This window comes from Dromiciops gliroides, chromosome 4 (genome assembly GCF_019393635.1).
Source record: "Dromiciops gliroides isolate mDroGli1 chromosome 4, mDroGli1.pri, whole genome shotgun sequence".
Lineage (NCBI taxonomy): Eukaryota > Metazoa > Chordata > Mammalia > Microbiotheria > Microbiotheriidae > Dromiciops > Dromiciops gliroides.
This window is the reverse complement of record NC_057864.1, coordinates 374,521,183-374,543,806: the sequence shown is the minus strand read 5'-3', so window position 1 is coordinate 374,543,806 and position 22,624 is coordinate 374,521,183. Positions and strand designations below refer to the sequence as shown.

The 22,624-nt window shown below is 36.5% G+C and overlaps 1 protein-coding gene across 1 annotated transcript in view; it reads left to right on the top strand.

Annotated features, from left to right (window-relative positions):
- The window catches only part of IFNGR1 (interferon gamma receptor 1), a 28,994-nt gene extending 11,628 nt beyond the window's left edge, over positions 1–17,366 (top strand). The window contains exons 2-7 of the mRNA XM_044005551.1: positions 7,797–7,911; positions 8,713–8,879; positions 9,708–9,895; positions 12,723–12,912; positions 15,115–15,242; positions 16,223–17,366. Coding sequence (XP_043861486.1) covers positions 7,797–7,911; positions 8,713–8,879; positions 9,708–9,895; positions 12,723–12,912; positions 15,115–15,242; positions 16,223–16,801 — 1,367 coding nt within the window. The 3' untranslated portion in view covers positions 16,802–17,366. The remainder of the gene's footprint in view (positions 1–7,796; positions 7,912–8,712; positions 8,880–9,707; positions 9,896–12,722; positions 12,913–15,114; positions 15,243–16,222) is intronic.
- Positions 17,367–22,624: the final 5,258 nt, after the last annotated feature.

Here is a 22,624-nt window from a genome sequence, read left to right as displayed (position 1 = left end):
TTCAGATGAGTTGTTTTTGATAAAAGATACCTCACATTTTCTTGTTGAAATGTTTATTGTTGTCTCATAGAATCATTTAGTTATATCTATTCTATTTTTCAGAGATTCTATTAGTTAGGCAAGCTTTTTCATCATTTATTTTAAGCTTATTTATGCTTCTATCAAGCTTTTTTCCTTACAAATTTTCATTTTATTTCTAATTTAATTATTTTATCTCAGGCTTCATTTCTCCTTCTGCTCTTGTAGCAAAAGATAGTTCCTGCCCTCAAGGAGCTTACAATTTAATGAATTATTAATAACATTATTGTTAATAAATCCCCTGGTAGTGAAGATTGTGTGTTCCACCATACCCTACACTAGTCCCTTTTCCCTTGCATAGTAACCTATGAGGGCTGATTCAGTGCCCCGTTTCTGTCCTGAAAAGTCCAAGTTGGACTCTACCTTCAGGTACCTGATGATTAGAAGTAGTGCTAGCTTGAAATGACTCTATTCAGATAACATGTTTGTTAGACTCCAAGCTAACTTGTCTCCTCCCCTTCCCTAACAACGTTGAATTCCTTTCTGCCCAGTTACTGGTTATTCTACTTTCTTTGACAAGAGCCTTCTCCCTACATTAGCATCTTATAAGTCTACTGAAAATAGTTCTGGCTTTCTTGATATGACCCCTATATCATCCTCTTCAATCTTCTTCCAGCCTTTATGTATAATTCTAGATTATATGGAAGAGATTATTTCCTCATCTTTTTGGATTTCCTTATTAGTCTTTTGGGGCTTCTTAGGTGATTCAGTGGATAGAGTGCATGACCTGGAGTCAGAAAGACTCATCTTCCTAAGTTCAAATCTAGCTTCAGACATTTAACTACCTGTGTGACCTTAGGTAAGCTACTTAACCCTGTTTGCATCAGTTCCTCATTTATAAAATGAGCTGGAGAAGGAAATGTCAAACTACCCAAGTGTCTTTGTCAGTAAATCCCAAATGGAGCCACAAAAAGTCAAACATGATTGAACAACAGCATTAATCTTTTGGGGATGATTTTCAGATATTTGCTGACGTTTGTGTGAGAGGGCTAGGCTGTTCTATGTATAGCACAAGTCTCTTAACTGAATGAAAACCAAAATGCTTTTGTTGTCGTCAACAAACAAGTACAGTGGAACCTTATTCCTGTGCAGCCTTCAGTCAATCATTTGACTGCAAATATGTTATCTATAGAATGTAATTTTTTAAATCTGCTTACTCACCTTCATTAAAGATGCCCTCGACAGAAGTTGATTATTCTCTTAAAAGTTTTTTGGAAAGGGAAAAGTAAGAATTTGGTTTGGCAGTTGATGTTTTCTCAGCTACCTTGTTTAATAATAAAGAGGTGAATGATTTTTTTCTCCAATGCTTTCTTATCCTTTCATCTTTTAAGTATCTTAAGAATTGATCCCCGTATCTAATCTACTGTTGATGGAGTTGTGAACGAATCCATTCATTCTGGAGAGCAATTTGGAACTATTCACAAAGGACTATGGAATTGTGCATAGTCTTTTATCCAGAAAGACCACTACTAGGTTTATATCCCAAAGATAACCACAATATACTCCTTCACATCTGCCCCTTAGAAACCTTAACTTCCTTCAAGTCTCAAATAAGGTTCTACCTTTTGTTAACATAGTGAATAAAATACTAGACTTGAACTGGAAAGAGCCCTAGTAAGTTGTAGAATCAGGAAAAATTACCTGTAATTGTAGTAATAATAATTGCTTGCTTTTATATACACTTTACATATAAATTTATGATTCTGAGATTTTCAGATCTCTGAGAAAAGCGCTATTGGTCCTACTTCATAGTTAAGGGAATTGTATTTCAGAGAGATTAAGGGACTTACCTAGGCTTCCACAGGTAATGAGTGTCAAAAGTTGGATTTTGAACCCAGGTCTTCCTGAGTCCAAGTCTAGTATTTTATTTACTATGTTAACAAAAGGTAGAACCTTATTCGAGACTTGAAGGAAATTAAGGTTTCTAAGGGGCAGATGTGAAGGAGTATATTGTGGGTATATGAGACAGACTATACAAAATTATGAAGACCCAAAGTGCATTGTTGAGTTCGAGGAATAGCAGGCAGGTCATTTTGACTAGACCATAAAGTGTGAAAGGAAAACTATAAAAATATGTCAGGAAATGCATACTAGATTTGATTGACTTGAATCAGAATTGTTAGCTACATGTAACTTACTTTTCTGATCATTGAAATGTGTTCCCTCCCTTTAAAAAAAAAAAAATTTGCAGATAAACCACAGCAGCCACTTTTTCCTCCACACCCTGAATGTTGTTACTCATCATAAAACCTTTGTGGTTGATAGATGAAGCTTAATGTAGCTTTTCTGAGAAAATTGTTGTTTTCCATTTCATTGTTTTAATTTTTTTTTAATCTCACTTAATTTCTGTAGTGTATTTAGCATTTGTATACTCATATTCAGTGACTCAAAATGGGCTTTTGAATGAGGTTTACATTTAGCCAGCCCTAGCACCTTCCTCTTCATGCAGTCTCCCAAGTTTTACTGCCATCTTCATGCCATGCAGAACTGAGGGATTGCAGCCGCACCCTCCCATCTCCTGCCTTAGAGTGATACACATTAGTCAGAGTTCACTACAGCTAGCCAATTCCAGCTGCCTGACCATGCTTCTCCTCCTTTCTGACATGCTGCCTCCCTTTCACCTCTTGCTCTATGAATAGTGGACCAGTGCTTACCATCACTTTGAGGGAAAGAATGTGTCAATCAGTTATCCTTTTTACTCCACTTACCATTCTCCCTGGCCATGATTCCCCTATGTTATCTCCTCTTATTAGGATTAAGCGTCTTGAGGTCAAGATAGTCTCTGTTTTTCCCCAGCATTTAGCACAGTACCTGGCACATGATAAGCATTTAATACTTTTTTCATCTATTTGTTAAGCTTCTTTCACTCCTCCTAACATCTGCATAGACATAAATTGAGCCCCCCAAAAAGGAATGGTTCATATCCCTGCCTCAGCTTGTATAAACATACAAATTATGAACAAAAAATCACAAAAATTTTAGTGACAAAGAAGATACATGAAATGGAATCATTAAGTCCTATTAGAAAGAAGAAGCTAGCCAAAAGAGTTAGACAGGACAGAACTAAAACTAGTAAGATTATTTGCTTTCTAATTTTCCTTTCTTTGAGAACCAAAGATCATAATATTATAGAGACTTATGTAAGGTCACAATAACTAGGTAATATAATAGCATGACTAGAACTAGAAGCTAAGACACTGAATTCTCAGTCCATTTTTCCACCACCCCAAGAAGGGGGAGACCAACAACTAATAAGGGGCCTCATAAACTTTAGGTGGAAGATGTGGACTTAGAGATAGAGAAATGCAGGAAAAATTAGAGTTTATCCATCTTCAGATCTTGGAAAATTTATTGATTGACTAAGTGGAGAGAGAAGGGACCTAAGAAACCATCTTACCTGTACTGAGATCTCATCATCCCATACAAATTCTCTCTCTCTCTCTCTCTCTCTCTCTCTCTCTCTCTCTCTCTCTCTCACACACACACACACACACACACACACACACACACAAAATATGTCAGGGTCACTGGTTCAGGCCGACGGGGGTTTGAGGATCAGAGACAATAAATAATTGACACATCAGCACCACCTTGTGAGTGAATAACTGTGTGCGCCCTTTATTAGGATAACTCAGTATTTAAAGCAAAAAACCACAAAGAAATCAAATAAAATCTCTGTAAGAATAGTTCTAGAGAATAAGAATATTTTTCAGCCTTTCAGCCTTAGCATGACCAAACTTGTTCCAGGCCTTAACAAGGTGAGGCTTGCATAACTAACTCCTCGGACCCTAGAAGACGAGTCAGGCATTGTCACTGGAATTGTCTCTGGGTTCTCTACATCTCCCCCTTTTTGTTTATGCACCAGCCTGATGTCATACATCATCAGCTTAGCAATGGTCATCCCCCTATGTATTAAGCAGGGTATCATTATGCAAGCAAGACACCCAAGAACAATCAATAGGGCAAAGCTCAGTACCTGATGACTAATGCTGGTCAGCTACCCCTGGGCCCAAGAGATCCAGTTGGCAATATCAGAAGCTGTTTTGGAAGGTGAAAGATCATCCCTTAGACTCTTATCTATTTCATTAATAATACTTTGTTAACTCATCAATATCCATAGTAATATTAGTACTTCCCCATAAACCACGTAAATGATTTTGAATCTTTGCAAAAGTATACTTAGTATCATTATAAGATACAGGAAGCAAACAAAATGCAGAAAACCTATAATCACAACACAATTTTGCAAACATAGCCAACACTTCCACTTCTTCATTAATTTCCATAATACCATCTCTTAATTCAGATATAGCCTCATAAAAATCTCTATTAATCTTATTTTGTACAACAAAAGCATGTGATACATTCTGAGTAAGCACATGCAAATAAGTTGCTTGCTTAGTTTCTATCTGCAAAGATTGTACAAACTCAACCAATGCTACTGAACTAGTTAACACAGAAATAAGAGCAATTATTCCAAAAATTACACAAGAAATACATCTCTTTCTCCTAATTTTTTCATGTAGATAATGAATGACCTGATCGCTAGAGGATTGGAACCAATGTTCATCCTTAGCAACCAGGAGAGTATAAGGTATTCTTCTAATCACAAATAAAGCATTTTTTTCCAAATTTACATTAGGCCCTGTACATTCAGAAACACTACAGTTAGTACAGGTAACTTCCCAATAATAAGGATGATGTGAACTATGTCCATTTTTCTTAGTGATATTGATATTCTCAACCAATCCCCACATAAAGCAAAGTTTCCTCCCAGACAAGCCTGAAAGGTGTCAGAATAAGTCACATTGTAATGCCGGTCCCAAAATGAAGAGTTAAAATATCCTTTCACAGGTTGTGTTTCTGCCAAGATTTTCCAAATATGTCTATTGTCTGTCTGATTACCAGTTCACCAAGGCTCTAGATATCCCCCCCATATGGCAGTGGTGCTCGGGAATTCCAGCACCAAGAGTCATTATACCAGGACACAAATTGTAAGTCACCAACCTCCATACAGTGCGGCAAAGACATGTGACAGTCCAAAAAGCAGGGGGGTCAATAGTCTCTTGTCCACGGACCATGATGTCTACAGGGCGTTCTACAGGAGCCTGGAGTGGAATCACAGTCTTTTCCCAAAATCCCATGCATTGTCAGAGAACCATCTCCATAAGCAGTAATATATTACTTTCCCCCACCCATACCTGTCAGGGTGATAGTAAAATCATTCATAGCTGAAAGAGTCAAAAAAGAGGGGTATGGGTAATGAACATGTATAAAAGTAACATTTGTAACCAAGGTACATCCTTCAAGATTAACAACAGTAAAACACAAAGGAGGAGTTTCTACTAACCCTGAAAAATTATATTTAAGGATTGTACCATTAAGAGTTTTATATGGTTCTTTTCCCCAAAATTCCTGATTCAGTGGATCAACACCTCCTAATTTATAGGATCCATTGCCATACAGTATCGGTTCTGATATAAACTGATCCCATCCCACCATCTCTGCCCATGGTGGGGTTCTTCCATTGCTTGCTCCACCCTGATCTGAGCCAGTAAATATATCATGCTAACAAGATGTCATCAGACATCTTTGATGAGGCTTCCTTTTTCCTCTCCGCAACCATCTCCTTCTCCTTTTTTTTCCTCTTCGACATTCCTTGTCCATCTGACCGGTACCCACTGGACTCCATCATCTGAAATGACAGAAACATATCCTCTCCCCCTTTTTGTTCCTCATTCTCATCTTCTGACTCTGAATTGCTCCCTTTTTCAGTAGCTTCTTTTAACTGCATGAGGAATTGGGAATCCTCAAGACATAATTAATATTATAACATTATATATAGTTGCATAGGAAGGCGAGAGCTCCTGATCTACCTTATAATAGTTTCCCCAACCTTTTCCCAGGATTGCATTGTAATGTTAGGTCCTTTTGGGAACCATGGTCCTGTTCATATAATAACTTAATGAATTGCTTTAAGGTCTTTCTATTTACCTTAATCCCTTTTCCTACAGTTACTAACTGCAGAGTATTTACATCTTTATTGAGGTCTTTTAATCCTCGAGTTACATATTGTCCCATTTTGGATCCGAGCCGATATCTTTCAACCGGGCAAAAATTAAATTAACCTGAGCTAGGAGGTGCTCAGAGTTCTTTTGGATCCTATCCCCCACTCCTGATTTCTTACCAGATCCTGTAGCGCGTGCTTTCTTTTTCCAGGGGGGTCTCCTATATGATCCTCAACGACACAGAGCCTCCTACTCTGGGCACAGCTTCAGTGGCCCTTCCAGGGTTCAAGTCCCTGTCCCTGTTCGGACGCCAGTTGTCAGGGTTGGGGGTTCAGGCTGACGGGGGTTGAGGATCAGAGACGATAAATAATTGACACATCAGCACCACCTTGTGAGTGAATAACTGTGTGCGCCCTTTATTAGGATAGCTCAGTATTTAAACCAAAAAAACCACAAAGAAATCAAATAAAATCTCTGTAAGAATAATTCTAGAGAATAAGAATATTTTTCAGCCTTTCAGCCTTAGCATGACAAAACTTGTTCCAGGCCTTAACAAGGCGAGGCTTACACAACTAACTCCTCGGACCATAGGAGACCAGCCAGGCATTGTCACTGAAATTCAAGCTTTAACCACAAAACTCTCCCAGGAAACTCTTGCTGCTTCAGTAACTACAGCCTGAGTCTGGAGAGGGGGAACTCAGTCAGAGGGGCCATAGAGAGTCCTCTGGGTTCTCCACAATTATACATATATCTATAAACAGTATTAAAATACAAACTAGAATCATAAAATATTAAAAAATGCAAAGGACCTCAGGAATCATTTAGAATAACCCCATAATTTTACAGATGAAGTATGTCAGTTTTTCCTCTGAATTATAATCCTTCAAATATTTGAAGGCCAAAACTATATTCCCCTTAAATCTTCTAGAGATATTTACCCTGAAATTTCTGGAATTAATTTTCATATGATAGTTTTCAGTTTCCTCATCATCCTGATAAATCTAATAGATCATCCTGGTCACTTTTACCTAGATGGAAAAGTTCCATTTTATCATTGTCCCTTCTAAAATGTAGTGCCCTAGAAATGATTACATCATTCCAGATGTGATCTAGCCAGAGCAGGTAACAGTGATACTTTCAGCCTTCTCATTCTCAGACTCTATACTTCTATTAATTACTTTTGCATATGGCTGCCATGGCACAATGTTGACCCCTTTTTAAAGGTTATAGCTAGTCATTTTCATGTGAACTGCTTTCTAGTAATACACTGAATATTGAAAATATCCAGTGACAAAATGATTTAGGGATAGTATTTGGTGAATTCTCAGGGTCTCCATTTCCTCATCTGTAAAAGGAGAGCTATATGACCTCTAACACTCCTTCCAACTTGAAATATGTGATCTCATGATTCTATTGGTTTTGTGAATGTGGTGCTTCATATACTAAAATACCTTATTCGTGTGTGACTTCTGAATTTAAGTCAGTCAAATTGTCACCAGGCTCATAATATATAAATCATCATATGGAATTAAGAATTATCATTCCAGGATGACTTGACATTTAATGTAAATGAGAATTATTTTATACAGATTACTTAAGCACAAAATAAAAATTTTTCTAAAGTTATTACTATCTACTCTTTATTTTGCTAGTTATTGTTAGTATTAATTTCTTAACATTTTCATTTAAAATATCTGAATCTCTTAACAGTGTCTACACCAACTAATGTTGAAATAAAATCTTACAATTTGAATCCTGAAGTATTTTGGGATTACCAGAAAATGTCTCATACTCCTACTTTCACAGTGAAGTTAAAGAGCTATGAGTAAGTGTTACTATTTCATTCAATTTGGTTGTGGTTTTTTTTTTGTTGTTGTTGTTGTTTCTTTTTATTTAATCCCTTGGTCTTAAATACAAAAGGATCCCTGTCTGGCTGCAGAGTGACATAGAAAACCACAAATTAACATTATCTGTGTTGTATTTTTATTTATTTTGTTAAACATTTCCCAATTACTCTTGAATCTTGCTCTAGAGTTTGGCCTGGACCAGGAATTTGATACCTCTCTTCTAAGCAACTCTTTTAAACTTCAAAATTGCAGAGCAAACAACAGTCTGCATTTTGTAGAGGTAGTTCCTTAGCAGAAGCCCCTATACTATTCCATGTGATGTGTTCTTCCCAGGATTATCCAGGGGACCTGCAGCTTCTCTTCTTAATGTAGCCCCCTAAAGTTTGTAGCCCCTTAATCAGTGTACAGCCCTGGACTCTCTTCTGACCCTTTACTGCCTTTCTCCACCCCTCAGAAGCCCTCCTCAAGAATCCATTCACTATTTATAACATTGTTCCTATGGTACTCAATGCCTCCCACCAGTATTGTTTCGCCTAACATTGTTTTCATGGAACCAATTAATAATGTTGGGGAAGATATCCCTGTACTATATATGACTGTTAGAAGTGCTTATAGTTATGGCTTTGGTTAGATTCTATCTTAAGACTTTCATTAGGTTTAATGAAATTAAACTTTTGGTGCCTTTAAGCTCTTTCCTTTTTGAGGTTGTCTCTTGTAGTGCTATTATTTGGGTATGTCTATATGCTGATTATAACAAGTTGTCCTCTTTTCTTTTTCAGAGAAGGAATATGGCATGAAGTCTGCACCAATATTTCTAGTCAGTCTTGTAACATATTTGGCCATATTAAAAGACCAGTCTATTCTTACTGGGCCAGAGTTAAAGCTACAGTTGGACACTATGAATCTTCCTATGCAGAATCTAAAGTATTTCATATGTATGAGGATGGTAAGTAATGTGTGTAAACAAAATTTCTTTATATTTAAGGTTTTTAAATGTCTTTTTATGTTTTTAAATGAATTTTAAAAACATTTATTAAGCACTTAACATGTATTAGGCAGTGTGCTAAGTGATGAAGATCTAAATGTTTAAAAAGGCCTCCCCTACTCTGAAAGAGCTTATGTGTTAATAAGAGACATCAACACAAAGAGGAAAAAGGGATAATGAGTAGGACCAAAGGATTTATGATTGCTGTTCAGAACTAGGGTTGAAAAACTGTGGGGAAAGGATGCACACAGAATGGTGCAGAAGAACAATGGCAGGAGAACAGTAGCGTTGTTGTTCTGGGGCACACGAGTTATAAAGAACTCTCACCAGTCAGGAGTACAGCTCCCCATGGTGGAAGCATGCCATGAAGATTGCTAGAGAGAAGTAGTATTTAGGCACTTCACTGTTCTTGTTCATCCTGCTCTTGTAAAGAGTGTTTCCTGTTTTCTAGGAACATCAGCCCCACGAAAGTTGAGGATAAACTGTATGTGTATTTAAGTAAAACAGATTCTCCTAATGGCTGTACAAAAAAAATAACTTTCCATCCCCAGCTCTGCTTGATCTCAACTCCCTGGAACATGATGCCCCAGCATCACGTCCCCTTTCCCTCCCTTCCAACTTTCTTTAATATATTGTCTTCCCCTATTTAGATTGTAAGTTGCTTGAGGGCAGGGAGTCTTTCTTATTTGTATTCCTAGTGCTTAGCACAGTGGTTGATACTTAGTAAGTGCTTAATTATTGTATTGTATTAAGCTTATATGCCTAAAATAATATTTCTCCTTATTTCAGGAAAAATAGGACCACCTAATGTAAAAGTTCAAGAGAAAGATCGCCAGCTTATCATTGATATAGAGCATCCTCTAATAATTGTTGAAGGAAAAGAGAAAGGACCTGTGTGTGATTATTATTATGATGATGACGACGATGATTGCAGCATAGTCACATACAAGGTATATTTGAAGATAAATGGAAGTGAGGTAAGTTCTGCATTTTCCAAGTTAGAAATATTCTAAATATAGTATAAGTTGATTATCAGCATAGTAACAAAAGTATTCTGAATATCTGCACATAAAGACAGGGAAAGAGGTAAAGAAGGTATGAGTATTGTGGAGGTGAGGTTATATATAAATTAATCAGTATCAGCTTAAACTACTGAAGTTCACTGAATTATTTACTTTGCCCTGTTAGCTGTGTACCCACAAATAATATTTTGATCTTGGTTATTATAATTTATTATAAAAATAATAATAATAGTTGTCACAAGGAGAAAGACCCAAAAAAGCCAAGAAACTACTTTAGTCAACAAGCATTTGAGCACCTTGCCAAACAGAGGGAAACGGCAGCCCAAGACAGTGGTACCTTAAAGCATAAGATCGTTTGTGAAAGGAACGGAAACACGCATGTGACCTCAGGCAAGTCTTCTGACCTTGATGAGCTTTATTTTCTTCATCCCTAAGAATGAGAAAGTTAGCCTAGATAACTCCAAAATCCCTTCCAGTTTTTAAATCTATAATCCTGTGACCCTATAATAGTAGATTTAGTACTACTGCTTTAGAAAACAGTAAAAAACATTAGAAGTGAAAGCAAGTCATAAAGTTTAGTTTGGCATAAGACCCAAATCGCAGGGTTCAAGAACTAGAAGGGACATCAGGACAACTAGTGTTACGCATACCTCAAAAGAACCCCAACTGTACCAAACCTGATAAGCACCAATGAGCCTTTATCCCAAGAGCAGTCATATAAGTAACTGGCAAGAGCATATAAAGAACAAATAAATTTGTAGGGGCAGCTAGGTGGTATAAAGCACTGGCCCTGTATTCAGGAAGACCTGAGTTCAAATCCAGCTGCAGACACTTGACACTTATGAGCTTTGTGACTCTGGGCAAGTCACTTAACCCTCATTGCCACACATATACAAAAGAACAAATTTGTTAAAATAGAACATATTTTCTAGAATTTCCCCGATAATTTATTTTCATCATTAGTGACAAAAGAATTATTACATTTGAGGTACATGAGATGATAACAGACCACAGAGAGCAGGCAAAAATGCTCAATTCTATTTCACTGTCAAAGAGGAGGACCTTTGCATTAGAAATGACTGAAAACAAAGACTGACTGAGGTTAATACTTAAGACAGTAAGAGAGCATGTTGCCTTTGACAAATTCAAGAAACTTGGTCCAGGTGAATTTATACCTTCAGGCACTTAAAGAACTGGCTGATGTGATTGCTGAGACACTATCAGTAATAACCAAAAGATCATGGAAATAGAATGGTATTCCAGTACTAAAGAAAAGTAAATATCCTTTTAAAAGGAAGAATCTTTAGACTATATACAGGCCAGTTAGCTTGACCTCAATTCCTGGGGAAAATATAAAATTGATCATTAAATAATGATTATCCAAAAAAGGAAGTCGTGATTACAAAGAATGAGAAGAACTTCATCAAAAAGAGGTTGAATCTTCTCTGCCATCCTCAAGCTTCCCATGCTTCCCCTGTCTCCCCTCTCTCAGCTAAGAATCTTGCTTTTCACCAAGGAATTGAAGACATTTGTATTGGACTCCTCCCATTAAAATCACATGACATCACACATTCTCTCCTCAGTCTCTGGGAAAAATATAATCCTTTTTTCTTGCAAAGACTCACCTCTCTACATGTGTACATGATTCCAAAACAACCCACCTATATTAACTTTACTGAACAGTACAGTGTTCTCAATCTCTCTCCACTTCCACCAGATTTGGGGGGTGGCTTGAGACCTCTGGCACAGAGAGAATAGACCTTTTCCCAACTCCATCCACCCACCCTTGCGTATGGCCTCTTGCATGTTGTTCTTCAGTCTGTCTGTGCTTGGATACTGTGTGTCTGTGTCTGGCTGCCGTGTGTTTACCTCACCTTCCCCCCCTCCCCCCAAGTGCTATTCCTCTTGGTTCCAGCCAGGCCCCAGCCCCTGCATGTTCTTCCTCCTGTTCTAACTTCTCTGTCCCCAGCCCTAAAGTGTCCTTGAACCATGTGCTGACCCCCTCCCTCCACAGGCATGAGACCCCATCCCTGTCTCTCTCCCTCCTTTCCCCACATTCACATTATATAAAAATTGCTTTGCATTGAAGTCTTTAAAACTTTCCTATTAAGTAAAGCATGAACTATCTGTATTTGTTGTCTCTCCCATTAGAATGTAAGTTCCTTCTGAGTAGGAACTGTTTCATTCTTTGTACTTGTGTCCCCATTACCTGACACATAAGAGTTTGTTGATTGATGTCAAACAAACCTTACTTTCTTTATGAGGTTATCAGACTAATAGATGAAGGAAATTTTGTAGAGTATACAAAGATGTTAGTTAAATATTTAATAATATGACTCATACTAAAGATGTCAAGAAGCTGACTAAATGATAAAACAATTAGATGGATTTAAGACTGAGTTAAAGGTTAAACTTATGATAGTTGTTAATGGTTCAGTTTCATCTTGGCTGGATGTTTTCAAGGAATCTAAAGTTTTGTTGTATTGAAAAATGTAAAAACTATTCTTAGCCCAGAGGGTCTTGATACAAAACAGTCTTGGCCCTTTACTGAGCACTTAATTATTTTTATTAGCACATCATTCCCACCCTTCCATATTGAATCATAATTATACAATTATCAATCCCCTCCAACTTTGTCATCTACAAACTTAATTATTTAAGTTATTCAGATTTAGTAAATACTTATCATGAATAAGCTCTTTACAAGAGTGTCTCTAGATTGGCTAAAGTAATGGTTGTTTAAAAAATTTATTTTTTATTCATTTTTATAACTTTCATACAGAACGATGAGGAAGAATGGGATGTCCAATCTTGCAATGAAACTCAGTGCCAATTAATTATACCAGCAATTTCATTTAATTCTGAGTATTGTGTTTCTGCCAAAGGATTTTATCCAGTCTCTGAAATTTGGGAAATTACATATGAAAAATCAGAAGAACAGTGTATTACACCTTCATATAATAGAGAAGAAGGTAATGTTTTGTTACTCTTCATTAATCTTACCAGTAATCCTAAGTATTGTGACTAACAATTATAGAAGGGTTTCAAAGATGTGATCCAATTTGGAATTTAAGTAAACTCTACTTTGAGATCCTTAACAGTTTAATTTTATCTCATGGAGAAATTCAGAGTACAAAAATAAATTTCCCTCAAATCATAAAATATAGTAAAACCTGGTTTAACTGAAATACTCAAAAAAGAAGTAATGTTTTAGGAAATTTATTCAGGCCAAAGGGCCAAACTGAAGGCTAAAAGTTCTATACTAATAAAACTTGTTTCTTCTTCCTGAAAGTTTCATAAGGTGTTTTTAAAGGCACTTGGACTTTCCAGGCATTTAGAATCTTTTCTTTACAGTATGGGAGCAACTAGGTATATAGAACAAAATCTTATACCAGATATCAAGATGAGGTCAAAATCATGTCAGTATAAAAGGTGACACCATAAGTAGATTATGTGAGCAAGGATGAGTTCACCTGTCTGATCTGTAAAGAAGGGGAGAATTTGTGACCATATAAGAGATAGAGCACATTACCAGATGTAAAGTGGATAATTTTGATTATATTAAATTAAAAAGGGTTTTTACAAACAAAACCTGCAATCAGGATTAGAAGGAAAGCAGAAAGCTAGGAAAATAATTTTTCACAACAGGTAAAGGCCTCATTTATCAAATTTATAGAGAACTGAATCAAATTTTTAAAAATACGGGTCATTCACTTGATACTTACTAGCTGCAAGTAACTTAACTGATTGCCCCACCCCCCCAAAAAAAATAGGGGCGGCTAGGTGGTGCAGTGGATAGAGCACCGGCCCTGAAGTCAGGAGGACCTGAGTTCAAATCCGGCCTCAGACACTTAACAATTACTAGCTGTGTGACCCTGGGCAAGTCACTTAACTCCAATTGCCTCACCAAAAAGAAAAATAAATAAATAAATAAAAATTTTTAGGTACAAGTCATTCCCCAGTTGATATATAGTCAAAGGATATGAAAAGGCAGTTTTCAGATGAAGAAATGAAAGCTGCCAATAGTCATATGAAAAAAATCCTCTAAATCAATTAGAGAAATACAAATTAAAACAACATATGGTACCATCTTATACCTATCAGATTGACTAATGTGATAGAAAAGGAAAATGATAAATTTTGAAGGGGATGTGGGAAAATTGGGATACTGATGCACTGTTGGTGGAGTTGTGAATTGATCCAACCATTCTGGAGAGCAATGTGGAACTATGCCCAAAGGGCTATAAAACTATACATGCCCTTTGATCCAGCAATACCACTATTAGTCTTTATCCCAAAGAGATAAAAAGGGGAAGAGGGAACCTATTTGTACAGAAATCTTTATAACAGCTTTTTGTATTGGCAAAGAATTGGAAATTGAGGGGATGCCCATCAATTGGGGATTGACTAAACAAGTTGTGGTATATGAATATAATGGAATACTACTGTACTAAAAGAAATGATTTCATAAAAACTTAGAAAGACAAACTGATGCAAAGTGAAGTGAGCAGAACCAGGAGAACATCATACAAAGTAACAGCAATACTGTACAATGATCAGCTGTGAAAGACTTAAGTATTCTTAGCAATGCGGTGATCCAAGACAATTCAGAAGGACTTGTGGTGAAAATTGCTATCCACCTCCAGAGAAAGAACTGATGGAGTCTGACTGCAGATTGAAACATACTATTTTTCATTTTTTTTTTTCATGTTTGGGGGGGGGTGTGGGAGGTGGGATTCTGTGTGTTTTTTTTCACCACATGATTAAAATGAAAATGTGTTTTTCATGATTGCACATATATAACCTGTATCAAATTGCTTGCCATCTCATGTTAAAAATTATCTTTACACATAATTGGGGGGAAATAAAATATTTTTTTAAATCCTTTCCTTTCATGCCCCGCAATGAGATCAAAAGTGGGAAACTACTTTTCCAAAGGTCAAATGGTTATTGATAAGAACTAGAACCCAGAACTTTAAATTCTCAAGCTCTGGGTTGTTCTTCACTATTTCATGGTAGTTTCACTTAACTGTTCCCACCATGGTCCGAATGTTACTATGGTAACTAAAATTTTACATATTAAGAAATAACTTTAAATAACTCTTGTAAATTATTGAAATTGTTGTAACCATGTTCTGTCTTCATATTAATCTTGTTTCTTTTCTCTTTTTTAGATTCTTCTCTGTCCATCATAATTTTTTTTATATTCCTTGCCTTCGTTGTGTGTGTAGGATTCACAATTTACATGGTCTTGAAGAGAAAGGTTTTTCAGAGACAGAACTTCAAATTGCCCAAGTCATTGGTAACTCATTTAAATTTAATTTTTTTCCCATTAACTGTAATATATGTTAAATTTGAAATTTAACTTTTCCTTATATGTTTGATAGGAAGAGATGAAGTGATTTTGGTAGACATGGAGTTTGAGGCTAGGTGCATTATAAGGATGATGAGCCCAATTAATAGTGGTATGAAACTGCGTAAGACCACCCTAGGACTAGGTGATTTAAAAAGCAAGGACTGAGCCAGGTCTACTACAGTAAGGCCTGTTGCTAGACCATCTGGATCTTATGGGTTCCCTTACAGATCTTTGCTTTATGAAACAGCATGAGGTAAGTATATAGCTAGATTATAGGAATGGTATAATCTCCAGGATGGAATTTATTTTTTTTTAATATTAAACATTTTTATTTAAAGTTTTGAATTCCAAATTTTATCCCTCCCCCCACCCCCCGAGGCAATAAGCAATCGGATATAGGTCATGTATGTACAATTACGTAAAACATTACCCTATCAGCCAAAATGAAAAAAAAAATTGAAAAATAGCGTGCTTCAGTCTGTATTCACTCAACATCAGTTCTTTCTTTGGAGGTGGATAGTATGCTTCATCCTTAGTCCTTTGGGATTGTCTTGGATTATTGTATTGCTGAGAATAGTTAAGTCATTCACAGTTTTTCATCAAACTACTGCTGTCACTGTGCACGGTGTCCTCCTAGTTCTGTGCAATTCACTATATATCAGTTCCTACAAGTCTTTCCAGGCCTTTCTGAAATCATCCTGCTTGTTGTTTCTTACAGCACAATAATATTCCACAGGTTGGAATTTCTAAGAGCCATGTACAATGGTTTGAGTACTGTTCACCTTCATTCCACTTATAGTTTATCTTAAAGTAACAAATTAGCTAGTATTTGAGTTGTTCTCATTTTATTGCCCTTAGATCACTGTCTAATTTGTGAACAGGAGGCTTGAATTTGTTTTCAAGTAACATACTTTTTTTTCCTTTAGGTATCTGTGGTAAGAAATTTTAATTCACGCAACATTTTAGAGGTAAATTCTGAATCAAAATGTATTTCTATTGTTGAAACATCATACTTGCCAGTCCCAGAAAGTGAGGAAAAACACATCGGTCATTTGACCCCAGTGAGTAACATAAATTCTGAAGACAATAGCGAAAAAACAGAGCACTTTCAAGAAGTATCACGCATAACAGAAGAAATGACTGTTGAAGAAAATATTACAGACATGACCTCTGATAATCATGACAGCGCAATGATGAAAGAGAATTATTTTCCTTCTAACAGCAGTCAAGCTGAATCTGGCAGTCTCATTTCAGACTCTTGCCTTCCTAGGGATGTTTCTGAGAATAGCCATGTGGAATCATGCAACTTCATATCTGACCCAGAGCCTCCACAAAATGACCCTGAATCAAGGACAGACATTCAAGACAACATCACTCTAAGGAAGGTTAACACATCTTTTGGCTATGATAAACCTCACGTTCTAGAAGACATGCTTCTAGATGCCAATGATAAAGAGTCTTTGATTGGTTATCGACCTTCAGAACCATTTGTGGAAATTTTTTAGCATTCAGCTAGAACGAAGCAAATTTGACGTTTTGCATTTCCTAAAAGTTGACTTTTCAGGTTATGCATAAAGGAGGTAGTAATGTTCAAGTTGAGTGATACTGTGTTTGGATTTTGAGTCAGAAGTTTTGCTTTCAAATCCTTGTTCTTTGTGATATTGAACAAATTACTTCATGCCTCTGGACTTCCATTTCCTCCTCTGTAAAATAGATTTGGACTTGGTTTCTAAGGTTCCTTTGTACAGTACTTTAAATCTGCAATCCTAAATGCAGAATACATGTCTAATGAAGATACAGAAGTGATAGCTACAATACCTATAATTCACTTGTGTGAATTTAACTATTTAGCACTTTGAATATAGAACTCAGTTTATGGCCAAACGTGTAATCTTTATCTGTGCTTGGGTGTAGTTACCTATTGCTGGAGCTCCAATCTTTCACTTAACATTAAAACACTGGAGATGACCTTTGAATATGGATTTTGTTGCCCAGACTTTATTTCCGGCTTTGTGGTTTTGAATATTACAAAAAGCATGAAATGGATCATCATTAAAGTTAATAAACCAAGTTTTTTGTTTTTTTTTTTTTAATGGAGTGAAGTAACTCATTTAACTAACTCAATTCTTTTTTCTATCTCTGCCATATACTCTTCATGTAAAGGATTTAGATTAGTTATCAGAGCTGTGTGAGACTAAGGAAAATCAAAAGTAACCAAGATAGTATAAGTCTAACCAGGACATTTAGGATGCTATTTTTTTTTAATGATATGGAATTATGTGGGTAAGCAATTGTAACTAAATAAGAAGGTTTAGATCAGTATAAAAATTTTAAAGTATGGTGCGTGCTTGGAAACCAAAATTTCAACCACAATTCATAACTTTTATGTTTAGGGAGTTGGGGGAGATTGAGTTTCCCCATCTCACTCAGGCTAAAAGCCCAATGCCCACTCTTAGGCCTGATGCCATTGCTAATGAGAACAGAAGCTTTGACCTCTCCCTTTTTCTGACCTGGGCCAGTTGGCCCTTCCTTAAGCAGCCTTGTGGTCTATACTCTCAGGTTCACCATATTGGTATAGACACCCAATTGACTTCAGCCCCCTTGCAGCTCAGAACTCGTGAACTCATGTGATCCGCCAGCCTTGGCTCCCTCCAACAGCCTCTACCACAGTTGTTAAGACATTACATTTGGCCTTGAAAAGCTTTTGTTGTCTTAAATTACCCTAAAAATCATATAGTCCTTTTTAAAAATTATTGTTTTTTCTTAAAAGTAGATACAAATAATAGAAATCTAGTTTAAATTGTACCAATTACTAGTGTTCACTCAACAAAATTATGCACATGGAAGGCAGCATAAGATAACTGGTAACAGAATTCTCAGTTGGAGCTGTTGCCACAGAATTGTCTAATTGACCTAACACCCCACCCCACTGCAAGTCAAAGGTCAGGCCCCAAGGTTATCCTTTCAAGTAGCTTTTGACTCCCCCAAGATTAGGTTTGTTTTCAGCTCTTCCACTGCTTAACTGATTGAAGCATCCACATTAGTGCATTTGTTGAATTTCTTCATATGATAATGTTTCACCCACCAATTATGTCATTTTGTTTTATTTTTCCCTCATCTACCATCCCATTTAATGTGTCAGGATTCTATATAAATAAGTAAAAAGTGCTCAGTTCTAAGGTAGGAAGGCTTTTGGAATTTCAGAAGTAAAAAGAATTATTAGTCCAAGCCCTTGATTTTATTGGTGAGAAAACTGAGGTCCAGTTAAGTCAAGTGACTTGTTTGAACAGTTTGTGAAAAGCCAGAATCAGTATTTCAGGCTCCTGTTCTTTTGATTGTGCCATATTGCCTCACTTCAGGTTTCCTTCATGACGATTAGAAATTCAAGAGACATAGTTTCTGGGTAATTTAATCATTTTCTTAATAAGTCTGGCAGGTTATTAATAAAAGCATGGTCATTTGACCATCTTTCTCAGACCAAAGACAATCATGATGGTGAAGCACAGCAGTCACTGGGGCCCAAGAATTGACCCCTAAACAGAGAGATTATCTCCAACTTGGGCTCTCAATTCAAAGAATGTCCTTGAAGGGAAGACGTCACATGGAACTATTTTTTTTAAAGGTCAGCATTGTGAGTCTCAACTAAAATCCCATCTTTTTCAGGAAACCTTTCCCAAACCCTGCTAATTCTAGAGCTTTCCCTCTATTAATTATTTAATGTTTATCATGTTTATAGCTTGCTTTGCATGTATTTGTTGTCTTCCCTTTTAGATTGTCAGTCAAGGACTGTTTTGCACCTCTTTGTAACCTCCACACTTGGGTGCCTGGCACACAATAGGTGCTTAATAAATGTTTACTGATTGATTTATTGCTTAGTTTTGAGGGAATTGAGGGGATTAGGACAACAAATGGTTAATTGTGAGATTTGAGTGAACCACACTGACTCTATCTTGTGATTCGGTTCTAGCTTATTTCCCTTTCTGTTTAATTATGGGTCTAGTCAATCTTCTGTCTTATGAGAAAACTATTCCATTGTGACAATTGAGGGGGAAAAAAAAACCTTATTGTATTGTTTGAACCTAGGCCTGCATGACTGGGAAGCTGGACCACCTTGTGAGATTTAAAATTGGATACTAGAGCATTAACCTCCCCTTTTTAACCTTTCCCTTCTTTATCTCCCAGACCAGTAAATGGAAGAAGCCTCTGGTCTCTAGTTTGAGCTTTTATTGTTTGGAAATTACAAGGTGATGTTGTTTAGAAGGATAAGAAAGTAGAAATACAAAACAAATAGTCTTAAGTCTAAGCTTAGTCTATATTCTGTATAAAACTCACCAAAAGCCCAAGGCCACCTTTGGGGGGGAGAGCCATGTCAAGCACGTGCTGTTACGGCGAGCCTGGCCGAGTCCAACCTCAGTCAGCCTCTGTGTGCAGCGCAGCCAGTGAACAAGGAGAGCGGAAAAGAGATCCCACTTCCGTTCTCTCCTTGCCTTTTAAGCTCGTACCCCGGAAGTGGAGTGCCTAGCAGCCGGACTGGCCTGCGTAGCCCATGCAGGGCCGTTGGTCTCCCCGAAAGGGTGTTCCTTGAAAAACTGGCGTCTTTCCGTATTCACTAACCGACTGTTAACTTTTTACCACAACCTCTATCTACTACTTAGAGACCATTAACTAAAGACCTAGGTTATGTTGACCAGAACCCCAGTCAGATCCAAAGATTGATGCAGGTTTTCTCAAGTAACCCAAACGTCTTATCTGAAAATTGGCCAATATAGATCAATGTTCCGAGGGAGTAAGATATCTCTTTTTTTGGATTTCAAGGAATTCAACTCTACCCCTCCTACCTTGGAAAGTCCCTAATCCTTCCTCCAGTTAGAGATAAGAGTAATGTATTCTGGTTAATTGTTTCCTTTCAATTAATTGTTTTTGATTGTTTTTAATGTATAAAAACCTGTCTCCCCCTGTATTATGGGTTCAGTGCCAAAGCTGAAGAACACAACTGGTCCCTTGGAAGCTTGAACTTTTGTTTCATTTCATTTTTCACCCACCACAGTTTGTTCTCTATGATTCCTTTCAGCATAAAATAGTTTCCTTGTTCATCCTTTGTTTTTTTTAAGTTTTTATTGCTTTATGAAATAACATGATTGCCCACTTTGGGCTTCACTTGATGCATAGTAATTTTTTTCCATTCTCTCAATTTTATTTTGTGTATGTTTTTATTTTTCTAATGTATTTCTCCTAATCAATAGATTGTAAGGTTTTACTTTCTTACCCAATCTGTCACTTTTTTCATTTAATTGGATTATTTAATCCATTCACATTTAAACTTAAGAAAATCAGGTTTATATTTTCTTCCATCTGTCTCAAATATTGGGAGTGTTTTTAGGTTATGATTTTTTTTCCTTCTGCTATAAACATATTTAATTACTTTACCTTAATCTTTTTTAGAGTGGCCCTATTCCCACTCTCTTCCCCTCATCTGATCTTCTCTCATTTCTTACCTTTGGGCTTTGCTTATTAGTACCTTTTTCTCTCCTGCTTTCATTTGGTTATATAATTCTTCCCAACACCCCCCCCCAGCCCCCTCTTTTTCCTCTTAAGTAGATTCTGCCTTCCTCTCTGTTCCTGGTCAACTAGTCCTGTTCCCTAGCTTTCTTTCTTTCTTTTTTTTTTTTTTTTTGCTTTTTTTGCTTCCCTTCCCTTTTTTTTTTTTAAGTGAGGCAGTTGGGGTTAAGTGACTTGCCCAGGGTCCCACAGCTAGTAAGTGTTAAGTGTCTGAGGCCAGATTTGAACTCAGGTACTCCTGAATCCAGGGCCGGTGCTTTATCCACTGTGCCACCTAGCTGCCCCCTTGCTTCCCTTTTCAAAACAAATTTCTCTCCTCATTATTGATTCCACCTTTCTGTCTACTCTAGACCCTCATTCTCAGATTCATGTCCACTATATTTATTTGTTCTCTTTTCTCTTAATTTCTCATGCTATCAACACTTATAGTGTATTGGTTCTAAACCGCTTCCCTGTAGAGATTGTCATGTAGACATTGTACCTCACTGCAAAAACAATGGTATTTAATGAATGTGCCAGAGAAGACACTATTTTCACCTCTATCTCCTTGTTTACATTTAGAAATAAGTTTCTTACTGGTCTCTGCTATCACAGCTCCTCTTGGCTGCAATATTTATTTACTCCAACGTTTTTGTTCTTTGGAATGCTCAAGAAGCAACTAATATCTTCAGTTCTAATTTTCTTCCTAAAAATTATTTCAAAACTGGGAAAGACTTACATGAACTGATGTATAGTGAAGTGAACAGAACCAGAAAAATATACACAGTCAAAGTAATATTGTTCAGTGAAAAACTGTGAATGACTTGGCTATTCTCAGCAGTACAATAATCCAAGACAATCCCAAAGAACTAATGATGAAGCATACTATGCACCTGCTATTTATGGAATTCAGACTGAAGCATGCTATTTTTCACTTTCATTTTTGTATATGTCTTCTTATACAAAATGAGTAATATGGAAATGTTTACATAATTGTACATGTATAACCTATATCTGCTTCCCATCTAGAGAGAGGGGAGAGGAAGAAAGGAGGAAGAGAATTTGGAACTCAAAACCTTAAATAAAAATGTTTAGTAAAATAAATTTAAATGTTTCAAATACCTTTTCATTGTTGAATGACTTATATTTGTTCACATATGGGTAAGCTCAGATTTTCAAGATAGGTCATCCTGGGCTCTATCATGAGTTCCTTGCTTTTTTGGAACACATTCCATTACTTCCTATGTTTTTTGAGTGAGTACAAAATTGTCTCGTATTATTCAAATTTCCTTTCCTTTGTATTTGAAAATATTTCCTGATTGCCTGCAGAATTTATTGTTTCTAAATTAAATTGTTAAATTTAACCAAGGAATGTGCAATTTGCAGTCTTGGATTTTTTTTTTTTTTGGAGATGATTTGTGGATTCTTTCAACTGATACTTCATCTTCTATGTTCAGAAATTTTAGGCTACTCTCTATTATTTCTTGCATTATACTGTTAAGGTTTTTTCTCCTGTCATGGTTTTCTGTGAAATCTATGATCCTTAGTTTATCTCTACTCATTCTTCTTTTTTAATTTTTTTGAATTCTGTATTTTGCTGAGAGAGCAGAATTTCTTTTAATGTTATTTTTTTCTCTTCTAGTTTGTCCTTCACTTCTGTATATTTGCATTTTCAATCTATTATTCTCTTTTTTGTTTCTTTGGAGAGATTTGCCATCACAGATACCAGTTTTTCTATTCTGCCTATTATTTTTGCTGTGCAGGCCATAAATTCTGCTCTCATAATTTTC